Source organism: Sprattus sprattus, assembly GCF_963457725.1.
Source record: "Sprattus sprattus genome assembly, chromosome: 9".
In the NCBI taxonomy this organism is placed as follows: Eukaryota; Metazoa; Chordata; class Actinopteri; order Clupeiformes; family Clupeidae; genus Sprattus; species Sprattus sprattus.
The window spans coordinates 28,076,816-28,103,390 of record NC_137928.1 but is presented as its reverse complement, the minus strand read 5'-3'; the positions used below and the strand labels follow the sequence as shown (position 1 = coordinate 28,103,390).

At 44.9% G+C, this 26,575-nt stretch overlaps 1 protein-coding gene across 1 annotated transcript in view; it reads left to right on the top strand.

Annotated features, from left to right (window-relative positions):
• Nucleotides 1–25,892, top strand: part of LOC308370420 (membrane-associated phosphatidylinositol transfer protein 3-like) — a gene marked incomplete at both ends in the record, with an annotated part of 106,606 nt that extends 80,714 nt beyond the window's left edge. The window contains 9 exons of the mRNA XM_080845072.1: nucleotides 12,485–12,712; nucleotides 13,464–13,612; nucleotides 18,985–19,101; nucleotides 21,665–21,784; nucleotides 22,910–23,058; nucleotides 23,499–23,648; nucleotides 24,046–24,229; nucleotides 25,206–25,334; nucleotides 25,566–25,892. Of these exons, the coding sequence (XP_080701198.1) occupies nucleotides 12,485–12,712; nucleotides 13,464–13,612; nucleotides 18,985–19,101; nucleotides 21,665–21,784; nucleotides 22,910–23,058; nucleotides 23,499–23,648; nucleotides 24,046–24,229; nucleotides 25,206–25,334; nucleotides 25,566–25,892 (1,553 nt within the window). The remainder of the gene's footprint in view (nucleotides 1–12,484; nucleotides 12,713–13,463; nucleotides 13,613–18,984; nucleotides 19,102–21,664; nucleotides 21,785–22,909; nucleotides 23,059–23,498; nucleotides 23,649–24,045; nucleotides 24,230–25,205; nucleotides 25,335–25,565) is intronic.
• Nucleotides 25,893–26,575: the final 683 nt, after the last annotated feature.

Genomic DNA, 26,575 nt, shown 5'->3' with positions numbered 1-26,575 from the left:
CTGCAATTAATAGTTGGATCCCCAGCTCATAGACATGCACTGAGGGAGCTTCTCCATACCTCCAGCCTCTCAATTATCCCAGCCATTCTAGATCAACCTCCCTACCTCCAGCCTCTCAATCATCCCAGCCATTCTAGACCCACCTCCCTGGGCCTCCCGTGATGAATGCACATGAAAGAGCAGTCTGCCTACCCATTATGAAGGCTTGTGTTTGTACTAGGGATGCACCGATACCGATACTAGTATCTGGTATCGGGCCGATACTTCGTTAAAATACTCGTACTTGTTTTAAATTGCCGATACCCAGTGTTGAGTCTGAACGCGTTCATTGAACAATAGCAGTCCTGTGTGCTTTCTTCTACTGTCTATGCCTGGCAAGTGTGAGAGTGCTGAAGTTGCGTAGAGGCCGAGAGCGGTATTGCAGACAGATAGAGATTTTAGAAAAATGATAGCTCACAACATATTGAAAAAAATAACTGAACTAGTTAATTTGTTGGAGCTGTGAATTAAGTTAAAAATGTTGAATTATGAACTCTGAACTGAACAAGTTAATTTAAAAATTTGTGAACTATGAACTGAACTAGTTCATGTAGAAAGTGAACTTTCCCAACACTGCCGATACCACTTAACAGGATTTCTCTACATCAAACTGGTCGCTTTATGGGGACACAAAATGTGATTTGTTGTCCTACCTGTCCTACCACTCTCTGCCCTACTAGTAAGTAGCTTATTTGCCGTCTTGTTTTGTCTTGTGTTGCACTTGCTTGATGTTTGACTGTGTTAGGAAAGTTTGTCATAGTGTCAAAGTATGTAAATGTCTACAGGTTTCGCTAAATTTAGCTGTTAGCATCTCATTGGCGATTAGCAAATCCGTTGTGCTGCCTTTACGGCGATTTGGGCTCAATTTAAGATAAACGACGACAGGAGTAAGGCACAGTGTAAGATCTGCACTGCTACGGTGTTGAGTGGCGGGAAGGAATGTACTTTGTTTAACCCTTCAGGGACAGAGGCCTGTTTGACTTTTTTAGGAAGTCTAACATGCCTTGATGTTTTTGTATATTTCCCCTAGCTATAAGTATTGATGCACAAGTGGTTTATATGATTATGTTATTGAGGACATCAGCAATAACAACATTAGAGTAAAAGGAATGTAGTAAAATAAAATTGTATTTAAATCAAATGTTAAACCTTACAAATACCTTTATTCAGAGGTGCTCAGAATTTGTACAAAAAAAAACATTGTAAAGATTTCGAGCTAAGACCTTTGAGCTCTGAAACTTGTAAACATAGATGTTGGCTATACATATGTGAGTTTAGCATTCAGAAACAGTGTGTGGTTTTACTACTACATATTTATAATAGCAGAGTAACCTGTTTCTCTCCCAAATGTGTTTCCCTACAAATGCATATCGACGAGTTACCTGGGAGACCTCAGACAAAGCCAATGGCCATTGCATAATGGCCCTGGAATGTCTTTGTGGCTCACTTCCCCCAGAGGTTTTCACGCCACACCATGGCCCAATCGAGATCACTGAATCACCATTACTTATCATATGAATGGCTGTCATTTCCTAATGGGTGGGTCCTTAGGAGCATAAAACTCACTGACTGACTGAAAAGTGCATCAGCTCAGCTATATTCTTCTTACAAAGTACTTATTTATATTTATCTCCCTCTGGAACGAAATACTGTTTTCTGATTGGCTAATGGGGTGTATATTAAGTTCGTATAAATGGACACCTTTGACGTAGTCCCAGTAGAAATGTTAAATCGCCGTTCCATATCAATGCTCTTCAATGGTTACCATTGACAACCAACGTAACGTTTATTTTTTGACAGCTAGGATAATTTGGACCAAGATGGCGGCGTGTTGGGACAAGTTAGTGGGCAATGTTTTATGTCAATTAAGCTATCTACACGACTTTTTATTTGTCTAAATTTACTCGGTTAGTTGTTTATGTTCTACACGAATGTTGCAGAGTATAGGAATTCTTAACTGAAAGTCTTGAATATTATTTGTAGGCGGCTGTTAGCGCTTAGAAAAAAAAAACATTGTAACAGATGGTAGCTCACACGGCTAACTAGCCTTCGACCAAAATTACTAAACTTGACCTCCCTGTTGCTCTGTCCAACTTCACCATCAACGGAAACGTGGAGTTCAACTGTAAATAGTAAAACCTTATGAACAATACCTGTGTCCGTGTGTCCGTTTACTTTACAGAGGTGAGCTCATGAGTGTCACTTTGCAGCAACGCCTGGGGAAACTAAAGGTCCGGTTCCACGCACTACTTTCTCACTACTTTCTCGCTTCAAATCAAGAATTCATCAGGTTATTATGCATATTAAATTTCCTAAAGATAAAGGAAATTCTAAATAATAATAATAAAAACATTTTTGAATGTTGTAAACGGGAGATAAGCGGGATAACGGCCTCCGAGCTGTCCAGTTATACGAATTTAATGGACTTCTGCGGAGCTCCGCGTCGTGGTGTTCTTTGCCCCGCAGCGTCCATTAAATTCGTATAACTGGACAGCTCGTCGGCCGTTATCCCTTACTTAATTTTCGAACTTTATATATTTTACAAGAAAAGGGTCCAAGGTTCATGTGGGTTTTCTTTATATGTCTGTAGGACAAAAACTTGCAGAGTTTTGACAACATGAAAAAAATGGTGGGTAACTGTCCCAGAATGGTCACAGACAGAGAGAGTGGGTCACAGACAGAAAGAGTGGGGCACAGACAGAGAGAGTATGGGCACAGACAGAGCACAAGCAATTTCATAAAAAAGTGCTAATGCTAGTGGCGCAAGACCAAAGATACCTATCTTTACTGACGTCTTGCAAAAGAAAAAACAAGCACGCACACAGACAGAGAGAGAGGTAGAGAAAAACACTTCAAGTGCCACATAGGTAAAGTGATTGTTTGTGTACTTGAGCAGGAGACTCTTTTGATCCTTTTGTAGCTGAAATGTGCTCATGTGCTAATCCAGTAATAGTTCTGTTCACTTTTTGTTAGGCAGACTGTGTTGTTAACTATGCAGCAAATAGAATTGCCTTTATCTGGTTATATTTTCATTTTGTCTAATGTGACTCTTTGAAGGTTTTTTTGTGTTAAAACTAGACAGCTCTGTTTATTTTTTGCTTGGGATCAGGGTTGCTTGGTCTGTGTGACAAAACCAGCCCAATGGCCAATCAAAATCAGCCCAAAACCAGCCCAATGGCCAATAAAACCAGTCCAATATCAGAACTCAAAATATGCCCCTGCCAAACCATATACACTGCTTTTAAAGTCCAACAGCATTGCTATCATTGCCAAATGTATTGTAATATCTACAAAGTAACACCAAATATTTAGTTTGGCAGCATTAAAGGTGCATTATGCAACAATTATACTTCAGGATTAGGGTTAGGATAAACAGTTTAACCTTAAAATAACAGCTTAAAAAAAATTGGGGCGCTACAATGACTTTTAATAAGGAGAATCGCGTCCGTGCCATTGGCATAACAGGGTCGATAGGCATATAACTGCGTTCTGTAGTTTTGCCTGCCGCAGCCCGCCGACCTGACTTGTTTACCTTCTGCCGATCTAGTAAGTAGCTTTTTTGCCGTCTTGCTTAGTCTTGTGTTGCACTTGCTTGATGTTTGACTGTGTAAGGACAGTCGTTGAGTAACTAGTTTGTCATGTCAAAGTCAGCACATTTCAAGAGATTTTGTTAGTTTTAGCTGCTAGCATACCTTTAGCGAATAGCTATTGATCCATAATGCACCTTTAAAAGCAAAAACTACCAGACCAGAGTTGGGATCGAGCGGCGGGATATTGCATTAGGTGCGTGTGTGTATGTGGGCGTGTCCCAATGGGACTCCAGATCAGCACGTACACACATGGACATGGGACAGTTCCATGTCTATGTGTGTACGTGATGATCTGGAGTCAGTTTGGTATGATTTGGGTATAAATAAATGATTTCATTTAAAACATGGATATTATTTAAAGATAAAAATGTTATTTGCATGGAAAATAGGTTTCCCCGAAGCAGCAGACAAAAAATTCAACCCGCGGCAACACTTCAAAAGTAGCCCAATTCCGCGGGAAAATCACGGACCTGGCAACACTGCTTGGGATAGTCTTCTGTTAATTTTGTACCATAGACTTGACATTATCTGCAGAGGATTAAGTTAAATCTCCCTCCAAATGAATTGCACTTTCATGGAGACCAAATCTAAGAAGTATCGGTACTCGGTATCGGCAAGTACACAAATAAAAATGCTCGTACTCGTATCGGTTTGTAAAAAAGTGGTATCGGTGCATCCCTAGTTTCTACAGCAAACAGATGCTTCACAGGGTGGGAAGACAGCCATTTCTCCAGCTCCTGGACACATTACACTGTGTTAAAACATTCATCAGGTTCTTCTTGACTGTTGTGCCGGTGCTGGTGTTGTTTAGAATGTTGTGTTCTTCGTCTCTCTGTCTGTGCCCCACTATCTCTGTCTGTGACCCACTCTCTCTGTCTGTGCCCACACTCTCTCTGTCTGTGCCCCACTCTCTCTGTCTGTGCCCCACTCTCTCTGTCTGTGCCCACACTCTCTCTGTCTGTGACCCAATCTCTCTGTCTGTGCCCACTCTCTCTGTCTGTGCCCCACTATCTCTGTCTGTGACCCACTCTCTCTGTCTGTGCCCACACTCTCTCTGTCTGTGACCCACTCTCTCTGTCTGTGCCCCACTCTCTCTGTCTGTGCCCACACTCTCTCTGTCTGTGACCCAATCTCTCTGTCTGTGCCCCACTCTCTCTGTCTGTGACCCACTCTCTCTGTCTGTGACCCAATCTCTCTGTCTGTGCCCCACTCTCTCTGTCTGTGACCCACTCTCTCTGTCTGTGCCCACACTCTCTCTGTCTGTGACCCATTTCTCTGTCTGTGACCCACTCTCTCTGTCTGTTCCCACACTCTCTCTGTCTGTGACCCATTTCTCTGTCTGTGACCCAATCTCTCTGTCTGTGCCCCACTCTCTCTGTCTGTGACCCACTCTCTCTGTCTGTGACCCACTCTCTCTGTCTGTGACCCACTCTCTCTGTCTGTGACCCACTCTCTATGTCTGTGCCCCACTCTCTCTGTCTGTCACCCACTCTCTCTGTCTGTGCCCACACTCTCTCTGTCTGTGACCCACTCTCTCTGTCTGTGCCCACACTCTCTCTGTCTGTGACCCAATATCTCTGTCTGTGCCCCACACTCTCTCTCCCTCTCCCCCTCTCTCTCTCCATTTCTCTCTTTCTGTCTCTCTTTTTCTCTGTCCCTTTCTCTCATCATCCATATCTTCCAGTCTGTCTCTCTCACACAAACACACCTGCCATCTGGATCTCTACCTTTTCTAGTCTATGCATCTTTCTCTCTCTTTCTGTCTGTCATACGCCATCCAGATCTGCCTCCTCCTGTCTGTGTCTATCCCTCCCTCCTTCCTTCCTCTCTCTCTCTCCTCCTCTAAGTGACAGGTCTGCCTCTGCTCAGCGTGTCTCCCTCTCTCCTCTCCTCTCCTCTCTTCTCCACTCCTCTGTTGTCATCCAGTGGGCTGGTGTCAGGCTGCTGCCCGGGTGCTCCCCCCCCTCCCCCCCTGAGTGCCATGTGCACTGCACTGTGAAAGACAAATTCCTCCTCTAATGCCTCAAAGCGACAGGGGCAGAGTTGGAGGGGATGAGAGATGCAATGGGACAGAAAAAGGCTATTTAAAGTGTGTGTGTGTGTGTGTGTGTGTGTGTGTGTTTCTCACTGTACTACTCTATTTCTCTATTTGTGTGTTTTCTCAGGCAGAGTTACGCTGTCTGTGCACATGCTTGCATCTGTGTGTTTGTGTGTATGTACGTGTGTGTGTGTATACATGTCTGTGTTTTTCTTCATTCAGTGTATTTGTTAATTTGAAATATGTGATTTCTCCATTATCCATATAAAAAGCACAACCCCATGAAAAAGCATGGATATCAATACTTGTTTTCAGCTGAAACCCAAAGCTCTCATGTCAATGTTTACAGATGCAATCCCACCCCGATTGTCTCTGTTGGTGTAGTGCACTCAGCCAGGCTGCGTGAGTGAATAGGCATCTTACACATGTCACCACAGGCTTCATCAAAACATCATCAAAATAATTACCTGCCTCCACAAACAAACACTGTGGCTCAGAGGGAAAGCTGTGTGTGTGTGTGTGTGTGTGTGTGTGTGTGTGTGTGTGGGGGGGGGGGGAAGAGGGAAAGCAGTAATCCTCAGAAAAGAAACAGTCTCCGATGAACGGTTGTTTTTTTTCTGAGCTCCGTCTGGGTCCCTGGATTACCCATCGCTGATTCAGGATGATGCGATTTCAAAGTGGGCTGGCATTTGTATTCCAATGAAGGCTCCTGCTCACAAACCTGGGGGGGGGGGGGGGGGGGGGGGGGGCAGCGCTGGGGTGTATCCTCTCTCCCTCTCTCTCCTGTGATTTGGTAGTCCACGGGCAAAGGTCAGGTGTGACCAGAGTAAGGGCTAAATGCTCACACACATTACTAGAAGTGCATGTAGAGTGTGAGCCTTGTGAATTCACATGATCCATCCGTTCACATGATCCGTCCGCCCTGGTAGGGGTGAAGGGGGCAGACGCAGTCCGTACCTCAGGTAAAAGGTACAAAAGGTTGCTAGAGGGCTAAAAGGCTGTAGTGCATTGGGCTGTTTATTTAGCTATTTATATGTTTCCATATAACCACAACCCTCCAATGTCTCCCTCTCCCTTAGCAGAGCCTGAGGAGAAATTGGTTTACATGTGGGTGGGAAATTATTAGTGCACTTTGTGCTTTTCATCCACTCCAAAGGCTTGGGAAGATGCAACTCAAAGTGCTTGTGCAGAATCTTACAGAAGGTGAACCTTTCTCTGCCACATACACAGGTTTCACACACACACACACACACACACACACACACACACACATACGCATATAAACATGTTCACATGTACACACAAGTAAACACACTGGCAAACACACACAGATGCACACACACACACACAGATATTCAGCACCCACATTCATATCCCAGGTGGGGAGCATATGGTAGGGTAAGTGGCAGTACAAATGCAGGTGCTTTTCTTAAGGACCACAGCAGATAGGGGGGAGCCGTTTAGCATTCCCCCATCACCTCTCATTTCACACACCTCTCTTTTCACATTGCTCTCTGTACTCACCCACTCATCTCTCTCTCTCTCTCTCTCTCTCTCTCTCGCTCTGCATCTGTCTGGAGTAGTCCCCCCATCCCCTCTTGCTCCCGCCATCATCCCTGGTAATCGGACTGAGGTCCTTGTCCACGCTTCCTGCTGCCTCTCATCTTAATGGCCCAATGCCAGGCCACTCACGTGTCCAGCCTTCAGGAGCCGACCAGGCCCATTGTTGAAGAGGCATCAAGCAGGACAAGACATGCCAGCCATCTGCAGAGGCTGGATTTAGGAGCAGCAGTTAACACATGTATGCACGCACACAGGAACAAACACACACACACACTTGCACAGACATGTACATTCACATGCACAGATCCGCCTTTGAGCCCATAACGTCTCTGGGCGTAACGGGCTGTATTGTGGAAATACCATCTAGGGTCGAAAGGACCGGCCCTCACCACTGCCCTGCTGACACGGGCTCAGTCAGGCAAATCATAATGGCCACTGCCAATATCTGGGGTCTGCAGAGTATGTATGTGAACAGCATCATTGTGTTTGATGTGGTCCTTCAATCAAGGGGCTCCAAGTGTATGTATTTATGTGTGTATACGTGCGTGCGTGTGTGTGTGTGCACATGCGCACGTGTGTGTGTGTGCGTGCGTGTGCATGTGTGTATTTGTGCGTGTGCATGTGTGTATTTGTGTGTGTGTATGTGCGTGCGTGCGTGAAGCGTGGCTGAATTATTAGAGGTCGTAGTGATTTAGGGATGGTCGGCATGCTTAATAAAGACAGGTGTAGAGGAGTGAATGGTCAGATAATGGTGGCCTGCTGGGAGCGAGGCTATGAAACAGACCTGGAGTGGAAGAAAGGGAGATGAATATGATAACGACGAGGGCGACACTAGGCAGTTGGCCCAAGGGAGCGGCAGTTGTTGGTTATCTGGGAGAGGCTCTGCGCCAATCTGCTCCACTCTGTGCCGGACTTCTGCTCGTATCTGCCTTCCTCCGCCTGACCCGCTGACTCAGCACCAGGGCTTAGCTATTGTCTTAGCCGGGAGAGCTGATAGGTCCGCCATCTTGTATATATATATATATTCGTATGTCACAAAATACATCTCATACTGTTAGCTTTTGTCCGCTAGTCATGCTAGTGCTTCACTGTTCAGGGGCACTGGTACTTGGTGCAGTCGTTTATAATGTGATCAGCCGTTTGCTCTGGGGCCCCACAGGGGCAGTCTGGAGCATCAATAGGTTCATCCTGTGCATATTGGCTCTGAAGCGTCCATGTCCTGTCCGGCATCTGTTGAGTCATACCCAGGATTTTCTGTTGAGGTTGTGTCCTGCAGGCCTTGTGGACGGTGTTTCGATGTAGCCATGTAACTTGGTGTTGGCTGAGCCCCACTGTTTGGTCCAATCATCATTTATAGGGTACTTTCTATTGGGAAGTAGCTGTCCCCAACCCTGACATCTAAATTTCAATGCCTTTAAAAAAAAAACATTTTTTTAAATTTTTTAGAATTTTTTCAATGATTTTATTTCAAAGATCTTTATGATTGGGTTGAAACAGAACATGGAATATTTAGATTTATTGTGGGTTTAATTTTTAAATCAATTAACTATACTCAAAAAATCATGTCCCTAGTTTTCACGTCACTACCGAAACACAAGAGTTTTAGTCCATTGGCTGAGCCTGTGTTTTAGCCACGACCCTGCATTTTTGACCATGCAGTAACAGTGCATCCCTGTCCCTCATAGTTGAATGGTAAGTAGATGAATCCCATAGTTTTTATATAAATGTTATATAAATCGACGTGTAACCTTAAGAATTGTCACTACCGAAACCCATGTTTTACTAATTAAGTAAACCTTTTGGGGTTTCATGCAAAATCTTATGTTTGTATGTGTGTACACCGCTTCAAAGATTTGTTTGCAGGCCGTGTGCTTGCTAGAATTCTTTATTTATGCTTAAAGTTAGCTAGAATTGTCACTACTGAAACAGTCACTACCGTAACATATGGTAGTGACCAGATGATTTCGGTAGTGGAAAAATGAAATGGTAAGTAGTTCAATCCCATCATTTTTAAATAAATGTGTTGTGTGGACTAAAGGGCGGGCCAGAGCACCTTTTGGAAGATTTTGGGAGAGAATTGAACATCCATCCAACAGTGCAGTCACTACCGAAACAGTGCAGTCACTACCGAAACAGATAAATTGAACTTGAAAATTTGGTAAAAATTTCATTTTATGGATTTCATTGTGAAAACCTTCAAGAAAAATGTGTAAAAATACTCTTCAGAGAAGGGAAGGAAACACAATCTGAACAGGTTAATAATAATACTTTTTTACTCTAGTAAATGTGATGTTTCGGTAGTGACAATTTTTGGAAGAGGAAAAACATTCCAACACATTCTGAAAATACAATATAAAAATTGACTGTTCTTGTACTAGATATGTGTACTTTAGATATGGTACAATATACCTACGGACAAAGTTTTGGGAATAAAACATAAAAAAAAACTAAATATTTCCGACGTGACTTTGCACCAATTCGGTAGAATGGCCCATATATATACAGCCGCGGAAAAAATTAAGAGACCACTTCAAAATTATCAGTTTCTCTGGTTTTACTATTTATTGGTATGTGTTAAAGTAAAATGTACATTTTAGTTTTATTCTATAACCTACTGGCAACATTCCTACCAAATTTCAAATAAAAATATTGTCATTTAGATCATTTATTTGCAGAAAAATGACAATTGGTCAAAATAGAAAAATTGATGCAGTGTCTTCAGATCTCGGATAATGCAAAGAAAACAAGCTCATATTCATTTTTAAACTACACAATACTAATGCTTACACTTAGGAAGAGTTCAGAATTCAATATTTGGTGGAATAACCTTGATTTAAAATCACAACTTTCATGTGTCTTGGCATGCTCTCCACCAGTCTTTCACATTGCCGTTGGGTGACTTTATGCTACTCCTGGCGCAAGAATTCAAGCAGCTCGGCTTCTTTTCATGGCTTGTGACCATCCATCTTCCTCTTGATCACATTTCAGAGGTTTTTTATGGGATTCAGGTCTCGAAATTGGGCTGGCCATGACAGGGTCCTGATCTGGTGGTACTCCATCCACACCTTTACTGGCCTGGCTGTGTGGCATGGAGCATTGCCCTGCTGGAAAAAACACTTCTCAGAGTTGGGGAACATTGTCAGAGCAAAAGGAAGCAAGTTTTTCTTCCGGGACAACGTTGTACTTTGCCTGGCTGAGGTTTGTAAAAGACCATAAGGATTGAAAAAGCGGACTGGAGGTTCTTCTAAGTTCGCCTTCTCTGATGAGTCCGATTTCACAGTAGGTGCAAGACTCTCTGGCTTGTAGGCCTCTCCAGGTCTCCGTCTAACCATCAGACGACCATGTGTTGGGCAAAGCTGAAAATTGGACTCATCAGAGAAGACGAACTAGAAGACCCTCCAGTCCGCTTTTTTCAATCCTTATGGTCTTTTACAAACCTCAGCCAGGCAAAGTACAACGTTGTCCCGGAAGAAAAACTTGCTTCCTTTAGCTCTGACAATGTTCCCCAACTCTGAGAAGTGTTTTTTCCAGCAGGGCAATGCTCCATGCCACACAGCCAGGCCAGTAAAGGTGTGGATGGAGTACCACCAGATCAGGACCCTGTCATGGCCAGCCCAATTTCGAGACCTGAATCCCATCAAAAACCTCTGAAATGTGATCAAGAGGAAGATGGATGGTCACAAGCCATGAAAAGAAGCAGAGCTGCTTGAATTCTTGCGCCAGGAGTAGCATAAAGTCACCCAACGGCAATGTGAAAGACTGGTGGAGAGCATGCCAAGACACATGAAAGTTGTGATTTTAAATCAAGGTTTTTCCACCAAATATTGATTTCTGAACTCTTCCTAAGTGTAAGCATTAGTATTGTGTAGTTTAAAAATGAATATGAGCTTGTTTTCTTTGCATTATTCGAGATCTGAAGACACTGCATCTTTTTTGCTATTTTGACCAATTGTCATTTTTCTGCAAATAAATGATCTAAATGACAATATTTTTATTTGAAATTTGGTAGGAATGTTGCCAGTAGGTTATAGAATAAAACAAAAATGTACATTTTACTTTAACACATACCAATAAATAGTAAAACCAGAGAAACTGATAATTTTGAAGTGGTCTCTTAATTTTTTCCGCGGCTGTATATATAATAATAATAATAATACATTTTATTTATATGGCGCCTTTCAAGAGACCCAAGGTCGCCTTACAACATTGAAAAAATTAAAAATACATTGAATTATAAAAATACATTGAAAAAAATACATTGAATTATAAAAAAAAATACATTGAATTATACATTATACGGCAACAACTTTACAGGTTATAGGCCTGCTTAAACAGGTGCGTTTTGATTAGTTTTTTAAAAAGAGCGATTGAGTAAGGGTCAATGTTCCTGATGTCAGGGGGAAGGGAGTTCCAGAGGTGAGGGGCAGAGCGGCTGAAGGCTCTGGATCCCATGGTGGACAGATGGGCTTGGGGGACGGTCAGGGTGATGGAGGAAGCAGACCTGAGAGACCGGGTAGGGACATTGATGTGGAGGAGGTCAGAGAGGTATGGAGGGGCGAGGTTATGGATTGCCTTAAATGTGTGGAGGAGGATTTTGAAATTTATGCGGTGTTCAATGGGAAGCCAGTGGAGTTGATGCAGAACGGGGGTGATGTGATTGATGGATGGCGTCCTAGTGACGATACGGGCAGCAGCATTTTGTACCAGTTGGAGTTTATGGAGAAGTTTGTGTGGGAGACCAAAGAGAAGGGAATTGCAGTAGTCCAGGCGGGAAGTGACAAGGGAGTATATATATTTACTTTTCAAAATGACAGATGAGGCTCTGCCTCCCCTGCGTCCTATGACTGCACGTCCCTGAAGGCCACGATGCCATATGGTGTCATATGCAGCACATAGGTCTTCTTTGTTGCACTAAAATTGGTATATTCTCCCTCCCTTGATGCTATAATCCCTGTTCTTACACACCCAGTTGATTGGATGAAGATCAATGTCATTTTAGCCTGTTTAGCTTTTCGCACAAACTAACAGCATTTCACATTCCATGAGCACTGGATGAGTTTGAAACAGGCACGCTACTCATTTTTCCTTCTCATCCTACTCAACTTTCTCTCTCTTTCTTTTTGCGCTTTCTGTTTTTTTTCCGTTTGTCTCCTCTCTCTTTCTAACTTCCTTCCAGTTCCCCTCAACATCCATCCCGTCATTCCCTCTTTTTCCAATTTTTTTCTTCATGAGGACTCTCTTCCCTTCCCCTCAGCGGACAACATCCACGCCCATCCAGAGGTGTTCCTGGACGCTAGCAGTGCCCCCCTGCCCTGCTCCCCCCATCCGGACCGAGGTAGCAGGGCAGGAGCAGGCAGTGCCGCAGGAGGAGGAGGAGGACGGGGAGGAGGTGGAGGTGTGGTCCGGCAATCCAGCCTGACGAGCATGGACAGCGAGACATCCGGCTGCTCCGAGGGTCGCCTGAGCAGCACCGTGGCTACCAGTGAGTGTTGAACTGAGTGTTGAGTGTGAGCCCTTCTCTCTTCCCTCCACTACAGCTCTCCAGCAGCCAGCGTTGCCAATCAATTACGCACTCTGAATCACTATCACTATCACACTATCAATGGCACATTAAGTCAAGTTGTTTTAGGACAAACAGTTGAGATCCTGGGATTCAATGCTGACCTCCTTACCCCCCAAGGAGATAAATTCAAAATTAAATTTGAGGTCTAATTTCAAGGTTCACTAACAGAAAATACTAGAGCACTCCCACGATGTGGTCGTGACTTTCAAGCCAAAAGTGGTTCATTTGCCTTTCATGAGCATCCTGCCGTAGGGAGGCTCATAGTAGCTCTGCACACAATGTATTCAGATCTGAAAATCAAAATGAATACATATTTTAACAAGTAACACATGATAGCTCTTACTGCATCAGAAACCCCTGATAGCCTTTAGTGAGACACATTTTGACATCATCTGAATGCAATGGTATAAATCTGTTTGTATGTTTTTTAAGTGAGTGCGTGTCTGTTTGAGTGAGTGCACATGTTTGTGAGTGTGTGTGTACAGGTGCGTGTGTGTGTGTACTTAACATAATAACATCTGTATTTTTTGAAAGATGGTCCGTCTGTCTCCATGTGAATGAGATCTGAAGTCTGTGTAGGTGTATCTCTTCCCCGTCTTTAGTCTCCATAGTCTCAGTGTGACGTGCCCTCCATATCACCCTGTTGATCCGTGCCTCTCTGCCTCCTTAGTCTCCAGCACCTGGTGGGGCTCCAAGAGGCTGGATTACTCCCTCTACTGTCCTGACGTGCTCACCTCCTTCCCCACCGTGGCTCTGCCACACCTCTTCCACGCCTCCTACTGGGAGTCCACAGACGTTGGGGCCTTCATCCTGCGACAGGTCATTAACAACTGTCTTCCACCCGTGTGTGTGTGTGAGTGTGTGTGTGTGTGTGTGTGTGTGTGTGTGTGTGTGTGTGTGTGTGTGTGTGAGTGTGAGTGTGAGTGTGGGGTGTGTGTGTGTGTGTGTGTGATACAGTTCTTTTCCTGTGTCTTACTGATTTACTGAACGAGATAGAAGTAAGACTTTATTTATATAGCACATTTCATACAAGAGTTGCAATTCAAAGTGCTTTACATAAAATCAATAAAAGCAAGCAGCAGGAGCAATACATGGAGTGAAAGATAAATAAAAATGATCAACATCGTATCAGAACCTGGTGTTCTGATAGGCTCCTTGGATTACTAAAATCATCATAAAAGGAATAAAAGTCATAAAACCCTTAAAACAGTTTAAAAGAAAAATAGTAAAAATAGTGCAAGTTACAGAGAAATAAATTGTGCCAGATGAAATTAATGAAATGCTTTGGTAAAAAGATTAAAGCTGCCTTTTAAAAATGTCTAGCGTGTTTGATTCCCTAATGTCAATAGGTAATGTGTTCCATAATTTTGGGGCGTAGTTGACAAAGGCTGCATCACCAATCTTCTTATGACTGCTTATGGTGACCTGTAACAGACCTGTATCTGATGATCGCAGTGTTCTAGCTAATGTGTAGTTAGTAAGAGAGTTAGCAATGTAGCTAGGTCCTCCTTGTCCATTTAGAGCTTTGTATGTGAGGAGTCAATTAAAGTAAATTCTGAAGGTAACAGGAAGCCAGTGTAAAGTAGCTAGGACAGGACTAATGTGTTCTCTCCTTTTAGTTTTGGTTAATAGTCTAGCTGCAGAGTTTTGAATGAGCTGGAGTCTTTCAGTTGTTTCCTTGGGAAGACCAGTAAAAAGTGAATTACAGTAGTCTAGCCGGCTCGATATGAAAGCATGAATAAGCTTCTCTGCATAATTTTGGTTTATGAATGGTCGTACCTTTGCTATGTTCCTGAGGTGAAAGAAAGCTGTTTTGGTCACTTTGTTAATGTGGGAGTTTAAATTCAAATCTGAGTCAAGGATGACACAAAGACTTATCACCTCAGGTTTAATCCACAGGGTTAAACCTCCTATAATTCTTGGTGAGCTACTCACTTTTTAAATTGGGGCCGATAAGTAGGACTTCAGTTTTGTCCTCATTGAGTTTGAGAAAGTTATTGTTGATCCATTTGTTGATTGCCAATAAACAGTTGTTAATGGAGTTTATTGCTGTCGCATCATTAGGTTCAGCGGAAATATACAATTGTGTGTCATCCGCATAGCTATGAAAATCTATACTATATTCTCTGATGATGTCACTGAGTGGTAACATATAAAGACAAAAGAATAATGGACCTAAACAGCTCCCTTGTGCAACCCTGTAGCAGCTTTCATATTTCTTGGACATATGGGGCCCTATCTTGCCGATCAGAAACGCAAGTAGGACGGCGCCAAGCGCAAGTAGCTGTGTGGGCGGCTCTATGGCGCAGTTGCTATTTTAACGCCGGAAAAAACACACTTGCGTCCAGCGCAAGTGTCAAAAGGGTTGGTCCAAAGGAGGTTACTCAGCCATAGGTGTGGTCTGGGCGTAATATGCAATAAACCAATCCGAGCGTCATTTCACATTCCCTTTAAGAGCGAGGAGCGCATAGTCCATAGCGGCTTGTTATTTTGATGGCGGAATTACCTGGTGGAAGACCGGAAAAGTTCACAGCCGAGGAGACCGACGTGAGATTTACACCAATTCTTTGGCAAGCCATATATAATTACAAGGAAAATAAAGTATTTACCACTTGAGAAAAACATTGTGATATCCATATCCAAGATATTTTAAAAATAGGCATACATCTAGCGTAGCCTACACATTGACCCAAATGATTCAGGTTAATTGAAGCTGCGTGACATTTGATTTATTGTATGGCTTTGTAAAAAGCCGGGAGATAGATATATATGGGGATGCGAGAAACCCTCCAAAAGTAAGCAAAGTCAAGCAAGCATGTCAAGATATTGCCGTGATTGTTTCTGCAACGGGGCACCCGAAAACGTTGCTGAAAACGCTATAATGACGTCGGGAGACGTGGGACATCCAAGCTGGAAGGTAACACACGTTCTCGTGCCTTCACGGGAGGTGGATCTGCCTCGACCCAGGATCTGACGGCAGCAGAGGACATCGCCACGTCTACCCTCACGCCTGAGAGCCTGCAGGGATTTGGGGGCATGGAAATCGGCACCCAAGCCAGTGCACCAGCTGACCAAACCCAAGGTACATAAATAAAGTCCACATACACAAAGATGAGTTTACAAGATTTATAATAATACTGGCATTAAATAAATGCAACAAAGCCATACAATAAATCAAATGTCACGCAGCTTCAATTAACCTGAATCATTTGGGTCAATTGTGTATGCTAGATGTATGCCTAGTTTTAAAATGTCTTGGATACGGATATCACAATGATTTCCTCATGTGGTAAATACTTTATTTTCCTTATATATGGCTTGCCAAACAATTGGTGTAAATCTCTCGTGAAGACGACAGAAGTAAAGTGTAGCCTATAGGTCCTATACTGTGCGGGCAAGCACATGCGCCCTTAAAATAGCGTTCTGAATACGCGTTACAGACTTTAGACATTGCGCCTCACATTAGACCAGCTTTTTTTTGGTCAATGGCGCACGGCGCACGGCGTTGTTTTGAAACTGCAAAATACCACTTGCGCCAGAGAAACGCCTTCACTGTTCCGCCCCCGCCCATGTCGACGCAAGTTCATTTCGAAGCGCGCCTCTGGAGGGAAAATCGCGCTGTGCGCCGGGTGCAAGATAGGAATTATACATGCGTCGGTGACAATGTCAATTGCGCTGGGTGCAAGATAGGGCCCCATGGTCTCCTAGACTAACATAAAACTTCCTTCCTCTAATATATGTTTAGATCCAGTTCAATACACAGTCAGAGAACCAAATAAGATTTTCAAGTCTATTGATTAGGATGTCGTGATCAATGGTATTAAATGCTGCATTTTTTTGTATGAAGTCGCTAATTATTTTGGTGAGAGTGGTTTCAGTACTGTGATATTTTCTGAAACCTGACTGAAATACTTCCAAGATGTTATTTTCTTCCAGAAAGGAATATATTTGGACTAATACTATCTTTTCCAGGACTTAAGTAATAAATGGAAGATTTGATATCGGTCTATAGTTTGCTATTGTACTGGTATCCAATTCGGGTTTCTTTAATAGGGTCTTTACAACAGATGTTTTGAAGGCATCTGGGAAAACGCCAGTTCTAAGGGATGTGTTTATGATGTCAAGGACCGGACCTGAGACATTTGCTTAAAGAATGCGGTTTGAATAGGATCAATATCTGAGGTTGTAGTTTTACATTCGATGATGATTTTGGAGAGTTCACTTAGTGTGATACATGTAAAAGTGCTCATGGTTAAGTTGCAAGATCTACTAATGTAAATTTCACCTCCAGTAGTAGTGATACTAGCTCTGATCAATGTTATTTTGTTCTTGAAGAACTGAGCGAACTCTTCGCATTTAGCTGCTGAGGATAGTGGGGGGGCAGGGACAGTGTTTAGCAGCCGGTCAATGGTGGAGAACAGAACTTTGGAATTTCCGGCATTTTCTGTAATAATGTTGGAAAAATAATCTTTCCTTGCTGGACGGATGGTTTTGTTATAGGTATTTAGTGCATGTTTGTAGATACCGTGGTCGATATTGGTCTTTGTTTTTCTCCATTTTCTCTCTGCTACGCGACATTTTCTTTTTATTTCACTAACATTTTTATTTCTCAGCCATGGGGAAGTCCTACTTGTAAACTTCTTTTTTGTTTTAATTGGGGCTACAGAGTCTAACACAGATGATACTGCTTCATTGAGATTCTCTACCATTTCATTTAGAGTGCAGGCATGACTAGTTGGCTCATATAGAGCAATCAATAGCTTCATCGTCTAGATGTCTTTTATGGACTAAGATTTTTTTTGTGGTTTTTGGTGATTTCCACATCAAAAAGTATACAATGATGGTCAGAGAGGGGTAGATCAGTTATTGAAATATTATTGATGTTTAATCCAGTTGTTATTACTAGATCTAGTTTGTTTCCGTGCTGGTGTGTTGGATCCATTATGTGTTGAGTTAAATCGAAACTGGCGAGGAGATTTAAAAGCTCAATAGTTCTTGGGTCTGCTTTTTTATTAACATGGATGTTTAGGTCTCCATTCAGGACTATTTTGTCATATCTGGTGACACATAATGATAATAGTTCGGAGAATTCTTGTATGAATATTGGTGAGAGCTTGGGTGGCCGATATTTAATAACAAACAGTACTGATTGGGTTTTGAGCTCTTTAGCTATAGCTCTTTTTACAGTGAGCATGTAGGTGTGGTGTGTGCAGATGGACTTGGTGTGAGGATCAGCATGCTTGTGTGCGTGTCTGTGTACGTTTGTGTGTCTGCGTGTGCGTGTGTCTGCGTGTGTGTGTGTGTGCGTGTGTGCGTGGGTGTATGGAGGACAGAGCTGCGGTGGAAGCTCCACATATCAGCAGTTTCTTTTTTATTAGCACCGCTGCTGCTCCACAAGCTGCCGTGAGGGAAATGAGAAGTAGTACATCTCCCTCTCTCTTGCTCTCTCTCTCTCTCTCTCTCTCTTTTCCTTTCCTACCATCTCACTCGCTCCCTCTTACTTATTTCACTGTCTGTTATTTCCTTTCTTCTGCCATTCTCTCTCCTCTCCCTTTCTCATGCCGCTCCTTATGTCTCGCTATTTCTCTCTCTCCCCCTCTCTCTCTCTCATTCCTCACGGTACCTTTCTTAATGATAGTCTGAGCGCCCTAGAAGGCTTCTTACAGATGCAGCATTAAACATTAAGAAATGAAGAAAATACTCATGAAAGCCAAGAAGATCTTAAGGATGTCTAGTCTGTGTTTCTACATGCATATTTAAGTTGTGCCTGAGATTGTTGCACAGCTCTGGACCCAGCCATCCTTTGAAGGAGAGCTATTTGACTTTGTAATTTATGTTCCATTGAGGATTCACAGTGGATTTGCTGTTCACCACTGGAGAAATGGAGTAGCTCCTTTTCTCCCTCCCTCTCTCTTTGATGAATCATTTCTCTGTGACCTTAAGGATGCTGTGGAATGACTATTTTTTAGTATTTGTGGAAACACTTATCATTGTCTCCCATGCCACTGCTGTGACCCCCTCAAGAGCAAATATGTGGCCTCCTGTAATGGCTTTGCCTAGTCTCTATGCTTATCATAATTCAAGGGTCACTATTTCTCAAACTCCTGTTGGCAGAGTGGCAATGCTTTTTCAAACAGACAGCCATTACTATCACAACGAATATATAACTTGTGTGTTTGTTTGATTGACAGGTGATGCGATGTGACTGTGTAAATGCCCAGGAGGCTGACCGTGTAGACTCGTCCCTCTTCTCTCCTTCCGGCCCAAGAGAGAAGTGGCTGCGCAGGAGAACACACGTGAAGCTGAGGGTGAGGCCAGGTGTCTCTCTCTCTCCCGCCCTGCCTCTCTCTCCCTCCTGTTCACCCTCTCTCTTTCTCTCTGGTAACCCAGGCATGACTCAAACACTCTCTGACAATCCCCCAGGTGTACTCTCTGACAATCCTCCAGGTGTACTCTCTGACAATCCTCCAGGTGTACTCTCTGACAATCCTCCAGGTGTACTCTCTGACAATCCTCCAGGTGTACTCTCTGACAATCCTCTGGGCTTCTCAGCAATGCCTCTGTAATGCCTCATGAGTTTGGTCATTTGGGTTCATTCGTTGTGTTATTTTGAAGTACTCTCTACTTGTTATTTTATTTCCAACTCTTTAAACTGGGGTTTTGTGGAACTGTCTTGTGCAGGCCTGGCAATATGAGTAACTCCATTTAATCCCAAACATGTCAAAAGTGCCATAACAATGCTGAACCACCTACACTCGGCGACATTCATCCTCTTCAGTGTACAAACAGGCACTTCATTCAGCCGCTAGCATCTGCTGAACCAGCCGCGACGCTCAATGGCTGCCCTAAAAATACCTCCACGGCCACAGCGAAAGCTTTTTGACTCAGTTCTGTGTGTGGGCTGTGAGAGCATCACTGAAAATAAACACAGTTTCACCTTGGGTCTGAGCTCGAGAACACAACACAATTACTCCGCCACGCTCTTCCACTATGCGCTGAAAGCAAGGCACTCTATTTCTGGCCCTCTTTTCATAAGAAACCTTCAGCTTATATTTAGCAAACAGTTTTCTCACTGCTGACCTTGCGTCGTCGCCATGTTTCAAAGAATGTATGTCAATATTCACAGCGTCACCAAGCCTGAAAGCTGCATCAGAGCGTGGTCTGTGATGTTTGTCTATTTAAAGTAGCGATGGCATTCTCGGGGATAAAGTTCTTTATTCTCCCATTTGGCCCGGGCTCTGCTGGAATGGCCGTATCTCACATCAGAATGTCAGTGAGAAATCACCACGGCGACTGCTTTAAAGGCACTCCGCCTTAACAAGTATTGCCTTACATGGGGATGGAGTGTGTGGTGTTCAGCATTGATGGCTCCTTTGCTGCCAGCGTCTCCATCATGGGCAGCGACCCCAAAGTGCGCCCAGGGGCGGTGGATGTTGTTAGGTAACTTACACTACACCTGAACTGATATTTATTATTGTTGTTGTTGATGTGTGTGTGTGTGTGTGTGTGTGTGTGTGTGTGCGTGCGTGCGTGCGTGCGTGCGTGCGTGCGTGCGTGCGTGCGTGCGTGCGTGCGTGCGTGCGTGCGTGCGTGCGTGCGTGCGTGCGTGCGTGCGTGCGTGCGTGCGTGCGTGTATGTAAGTACGTGAGTGTGCATGTTGATGGCTTTTTCAGTGAAGGGAGTAGTTTAACAGAGTAGAATTTTGAAGCAGGCGCCTTGCCCTCGGAGCAACGTATGTCACAGCTAAATGAAGTCACGTTCTCCCTCACTCCTCACACCCTGAGCTCGCAGATGGCTGTCATAAAGAACTGCCCTGTCACCTCTCATACAGAGTGATGGCTGTGTGGCGAATGGCATGTTTTCTAAAAACCTCCACCGCCTTTGAAAGCGTAGTGTCAACTGGGCCTACCGTGCATTTGTCATTGTGTGCCGTAACTGCCCTGTGGAGCGAATAGCCACAACACCGTCTGTGTGTCACACCCCAATCTGTCTGAGGGCTGGCTGAAATTGATTATTGACCGGCATAATCAATATGCAAATAGCCGAGCGCCCGTAAATGTTTAAAGGCTTCATTAAATGACAAATCTGCTAAATCAGGTTCATTAGCTTGTGTGGGCTTACAAATGTACAGTGCTGAGCAAGCATGTCAAATCCACAGAATGGCCATGACTGCTAGGATGTGTGCAGGAAACAGACTGCAAATCACCGATAATGAAAGCCAGGAACGGTCAACACACAAACTGAATGCACCCTGCTAATGTCACATCATGCCTCATCATGCAGCATATGTCAATCAAATCAAGAACATTGCCTTACCTTGCCAAATTAAGTTAGTGTCAATAATAATAATTAAGAATAAAATAATACAGATATACCCTACACTTTCCTCTCATTCAGTATAATGTACATAACTAGTATTCAGTACACAGTACTAGTAAGTATGGAACTATGGCCTTAATTAGCTTTGGAAATCAACAGGGGAAGGCTGATGCAACAGCAGTGTAGCTAAATACTTTTAAAGCCTCCTTATTGCTAACAGGTTGCCCAGCCTATTAGTGTAACCAGCATGTAGAACAACCTTGAAATGCCTCCGTTCTGGTAGCTTTAATTGTATACATTATAAAACCAAAGCCCCATCTCATCTGCAGTGATTTGGGAATGCATTCTGTGGTGCTCTGGCCTTCTCACTGAAGCAGAAAAAGGACCGTAGGGAAACTGAATGGAAAGGAGGAGGAGGGAGGGAGACAGGACATCCTCTATTCCCTTCACACGCATGCTAGCGCTGGTTCTCTGAAGTGCCTTGGAGAGAACACATAAAGAGAACACAAAGAGAACACATAAAGGGAACTGATTCTTCTCTTTTCCTTCTAGCAGAACGTCACAGCCAACCACCGGGTGAATGATGTCATCGCGACCGAGGACGGGCAGCAGACGCTGGTTGGGCGCTTCATGTACGGGCCGCTGGACATGGTCACACTGACTGGAGAGAAGGTGGGTGGAGGACATGGTCACACTGACATGAGAGAAGGTGGAGGACATGGCCACACTGACATGAGAGAAGGTGGAGGACATGGTCACACTGACATGAGAGAAGGTGGAGGACATGGTCACACTGACATGAGAGAAGGTGGAGGACATGGTCACACTGACATGAGAGAAGGTGGAGGACATGGTCACACTGACCGGAGAGAAGGTGGGTGGAGGACATGGTCACACTGACATGAGAGAAGGTGGAGGACATGGTCACACTGACATGAGAGAAGGTGGAGGACATGGCCACACTGACATGAGAGAAGGTGGAGGACATGGTCACACTGACCGGAGAGAAGGTGGGTGGAGGACATGGTCACACTGACATGAGAGAATGTGGGTGGAGGACATGGTCACACTGACATGAGAGAAGGTGGAGGACATGGTCACACTGACATGAGAGAATGTGGGTGGAGGACATGGTCACACTGACATGAGAGAAGGTGGAGGACATGGTCACACTGACATGAGAGAAGGTGGAGGACATGGTCACACTGACATGAGAGAAGGTGGAGGACATGGTCACACTGACATGAGAGAAGGTGGGTGGTGGACATGGTCACACTGACTGGAGAGAAGGTGGGTGGAGGACATGGTCACACTGACATGAGAGAAGGTGGAGGACATGGTCACACTGACATGAGAGAAGGTGGAGGACATGGTCACACTGACATGAGAGAAGGTGAGTGGGGGACATGGTCACACTGACATGAGAGAAGGTGAGTGGGGGACACAGTGGAAGAGGAACGTGGGAGTCCTCCAGCAGGTGCACCCGCTCAAGTCTGTCCCCAGGTCCTCCTCCACACGCCCTGCCTCTATTTTTAATTCAATAATCCTCCATCTTCTTCCATCCTGCCCATTATTAGAAGGTGAATGAATTCACATTATTAGAAGTGTGCAGCACAGCCACCTGCCAGGCTGCTCTCTGCTTCCCTCCCCTGTGTGTCCATCTTAACGTCTTCAAATCCCTGCTCTTTCTTTCTTTCTTGCCTTCTTTTTTCCTCCCTCTCTCCCCTCTCTTTTTCACTTGGTCTCGCTCACTCTGTTTTTCCTCTCCCCCTCCCTGTCTCTCTTTCTCTTTAAAAGGTGGATGTCTTTCTGATGACCCAGCCTCAGTCAGGCCGCTGGGTGCACTTTGACACAGAGGTGACCAACAGCAGCGGTCGCATCGCCTACACCGTCCCCAAGCACAAGAGGCTGGCCGTCGGGGTTTACCCCATCAAAATGGTGGTCAAGTGAGTCTCGATATCTTGATATCTAGCCTTTCAACTTCTCCATCTCTCTCTCTCTCTCTCTCTCTCTCCTTCTTCTCCTCCATCAGGAAACCTCCACAGCTTCCCAGTAATGTAAGCCTTATTTTCTGTAACTATGGTGCTGTGATTACAGTTGCCCTTGAGCAGGTGAAGCAAGTGAAACCATTTGCTTGGAAATCACTCCACTCAGAATTAGCTCTCTTTCTCTGTAATCTTTCGCTGCCAGGGCTACAGTGGGTGTCGCTAGATCTCCCTCTTTCCCTCTTCACTCTCCCTCTCTCTCTCTCTCTTCATATCACCGGGTTGTGAAGTAAATTGGAATTTGGAGAGCTGTGAGCCTTGGTCGCAACCCTACTCGCCTTTTCTCCTTCTTTCGCACTCTTTCTTACACCCACCCTCTCTCTCTCTCTCTCCACTTCTAGGGGTGACCAGACGAGTGCAGAGGCCTTTCTCACTGTGTTGCCACGGGGGATGGAGTGTGTGGTGTTCAGCATTGATGGCTCCTTTGCTGCCAGCGTCTCCATCATGGGCAGCGACCCCAAAGTGCGCCCAGGGGCGGTGGATGTTGTTAGGTAACTTACACTACACCTAAACTGATATTTATTGTTGTTGTTGATGTGTGTGTGTGTGTGTGTGTGTATGTAAGTACGTGAGTGTGCATGTTGATGGCTTTTTCAGTGAAGGGAGTAGTTTAACAGAGTAGAATTTTGAAGACATTATATGATACAGTATTTCCTCGCAATGTTTCTGGAGGGACCCACATACAAATGCACCAAATCAGTCATACACGGTGACATGGATCAGACTCGCTGCAGTGGTCAGGGAGAGGTTTTTTCCCATTCAGATGCCTCCTTCTGTGAACACATCTCTGGGACTGGCTCCACCATAAGTAGCATGACAGATGATATCAAAAAGCAGCAGTGCTGAACCACAGGAGCCAAACAGGTTTTCCTTCCCTCCCATGGGCAGGCACTGGCAGGACCTGGGCTTCCTGATCATCTACATCACAGGCAGGCCAGACATGCAGAAGCAGCGCGTGGTCTCCTGGCTCTCTCAGCACAACTTCCCCCAGGGCATGATCTTCTTCTCCGAGGGCCTGGTGCACGACCCCCTGCGGCAGAAAGCCCTCTTCCTCCGAAACCTCATGCAGGAGGTAAGCGCCCCCGCGCCGTCTTTCAATGACAAATCTTGATGTCAGGATCCTGCTCTGTCCGTGTTGTGTGTGTTTTTTGTCACGTGTTTCTTGTGTGTGTTTTTTGCCATGTGTTTCTCTGTGTTTGTTTATCAATTCCATGTGCTTCTTTGTGTCCTTCTGAACTCCGCCTCCACCTGCCTTCCACCATGTGGTTTTTTCCATCCCCTACCAAACCTGCCTTGTTAATCACCTGGTTTGTTTCCCTAATTGGTTCCTGTTGTGTATTGTTAATCGACCTTGTTTTAGTTCACCTGTGACTTGTTAACTAACCTTGTTTTCAGTTCACCTTTGTCTTGTTAACTAACCTTGGTTTAAGTTCACCTGTGTCTTGTTAATTAACCTTGTTTAGTTCCCCCTCTGTTATTTAAGTTCAGTCTGTCCTGTGTTCCCTGTCGGTTCGTAACTAAATGTTAGTTTTCAGTCCAGTTTGGATGGTAAGCATCTCTGTCTTTGTGGTGCTTTTGGAAATACTTTTGGAGTTTTTGCCAGGATCTTGAGTGTGTCTTGTGAATAAATCCCAAGTTTTGTGTTCATCTGGTCTGCGATTGGGTCCTTTCCCTGCTGAATCCTAACAATTGATGAATGTCCTTCTCCCTTTTCTGTCTTTCTTTTTCTTTTCTTCACAGTTCTTTTCCCTCTTGTTCACAGTTTTCTTGCTTCTTTGCCCCAGTGGACATCATTCAGTGTCTTTCTCCCTTTTGCAAATCATTTCAAACATCTACGCTTGACCATGTTTGTTAATGACTTTGCACCATCTTCTCCTCTGTCTTTGTCTACTCTTCTCTTCCTCTTTTGACTGAAGGCTCTGTGTTTGTTTGCCTGTTTGCCCTTCTTGCTCAGTATTATCTCTTGCCCTTCAAATACGCTCTTCTCCATGATGATGTCAGGCATCAGACTGAAAGTAGAATGGTCCTCATTGTCTCTGTCCTTGCAGTGCCACATTAAGATCAACTCGTCCTATGGCTCCATGAAGGACATCTCTGTCTATAACATGCTGGGACTCGTCCCGTCCCAAATTTACATCGTCGGCAGGCCGTCCAAGAAGTACCAGAACCAGTGCCAGGTATGCAGGCAATCCTGTCACGTCACGTCACGTCTCCAGCTTCACATCAAGCTGTTTCTCTCTGATTCAATGAATATTGATCCTCTTCCGCTAGACTTACTCACCGCTGTGTCTTTTCTTCTCCCTTTCCCTCTCCCTCATCACTCCACTGCTCTCACGTCATCATCCTCTCATCCGTGTGATCCTCTCTTCCCTCACCTTTGCGTGTGTGTGTGTTGGGGGGTGGTGTAGTTTCTGAGCGAGGGGTATGCCGTGCACCTCTCCACGCTCCAGTTTGGGCACCGGGCGCGGCCCAAGAAGAGCTCGTCGGTGCGTCTGGTGCTGTGCAAAGGCTCTCTTCGCTCAGCCAAGCCTGACTTCCTGTGCAAACGCCCACACCTGCGCCGCACCATGTCCGTGCAGCAGCCTGACCCGCCCTGCACCATCAACCCCAAACCGGAGCGTGCCCAGAGCCAGCCCGAGTCCGACAAGGACCCAGGCGGTGGTGGAGGAGGAGGTGGGGGGAGCCACGGCGCGTGGGGACGGGGTTCCATACACCGCGGAGACACCACACCCTGAAGGACAGTCCAAGCGAGAGAGAGAGCGAGAGAGAGATGGACAGAGAGGAGGGGAGGTGGAAGAGTGGGATGAGAGGGCATCTTGGTGTACAGGGCCCAGGTGAGTTGCCCAATGAATAATCAATAGCCCTGAGACCCCGGTGCGGTGCAGTGCAGCTCAGCCATATGCTGGCATCGTGGTTAGTCCCCCGTGCCTCAGCCCCCGCTGCCTCCAGCCCAGAGACCCACTTTGACCTTGAGGACATCGACAGAATCATAATGTCTAACGGAACAACATGTTCATGTAAATCACTGGTGAATTTCAAATGTGGCTCGTTCACGCGCTCCAATGCAGAGGGGAATGGCAGCGGACTCACCTGCAGCATATGTACTGTGCTGTAGTGCGTTTCCCGACACGGCCATGAACATCTCGCCCTGGGTACTTGCTGTTTTTTTGGGGGCTGGCAGGATCTGGCAGTAGCGCCAGCAAAATCACAGTCTGGTTGTGCACTCTCATACATATTAATGCCGCCATTGGAGGTAGATAGGCTATTATTAGAAGCTGGCCCTTTATTTCCATAGCCAGCCGCCTTCTGTTTGCTCATTGCTGCAGAGCTGGATGACGATCCAATTGCAAATTCATCAGTGAAAGTTATTATGCAGAGCCCCAGTAAGCCCAGAGATGGACCGTCCAGTCATGCTTGA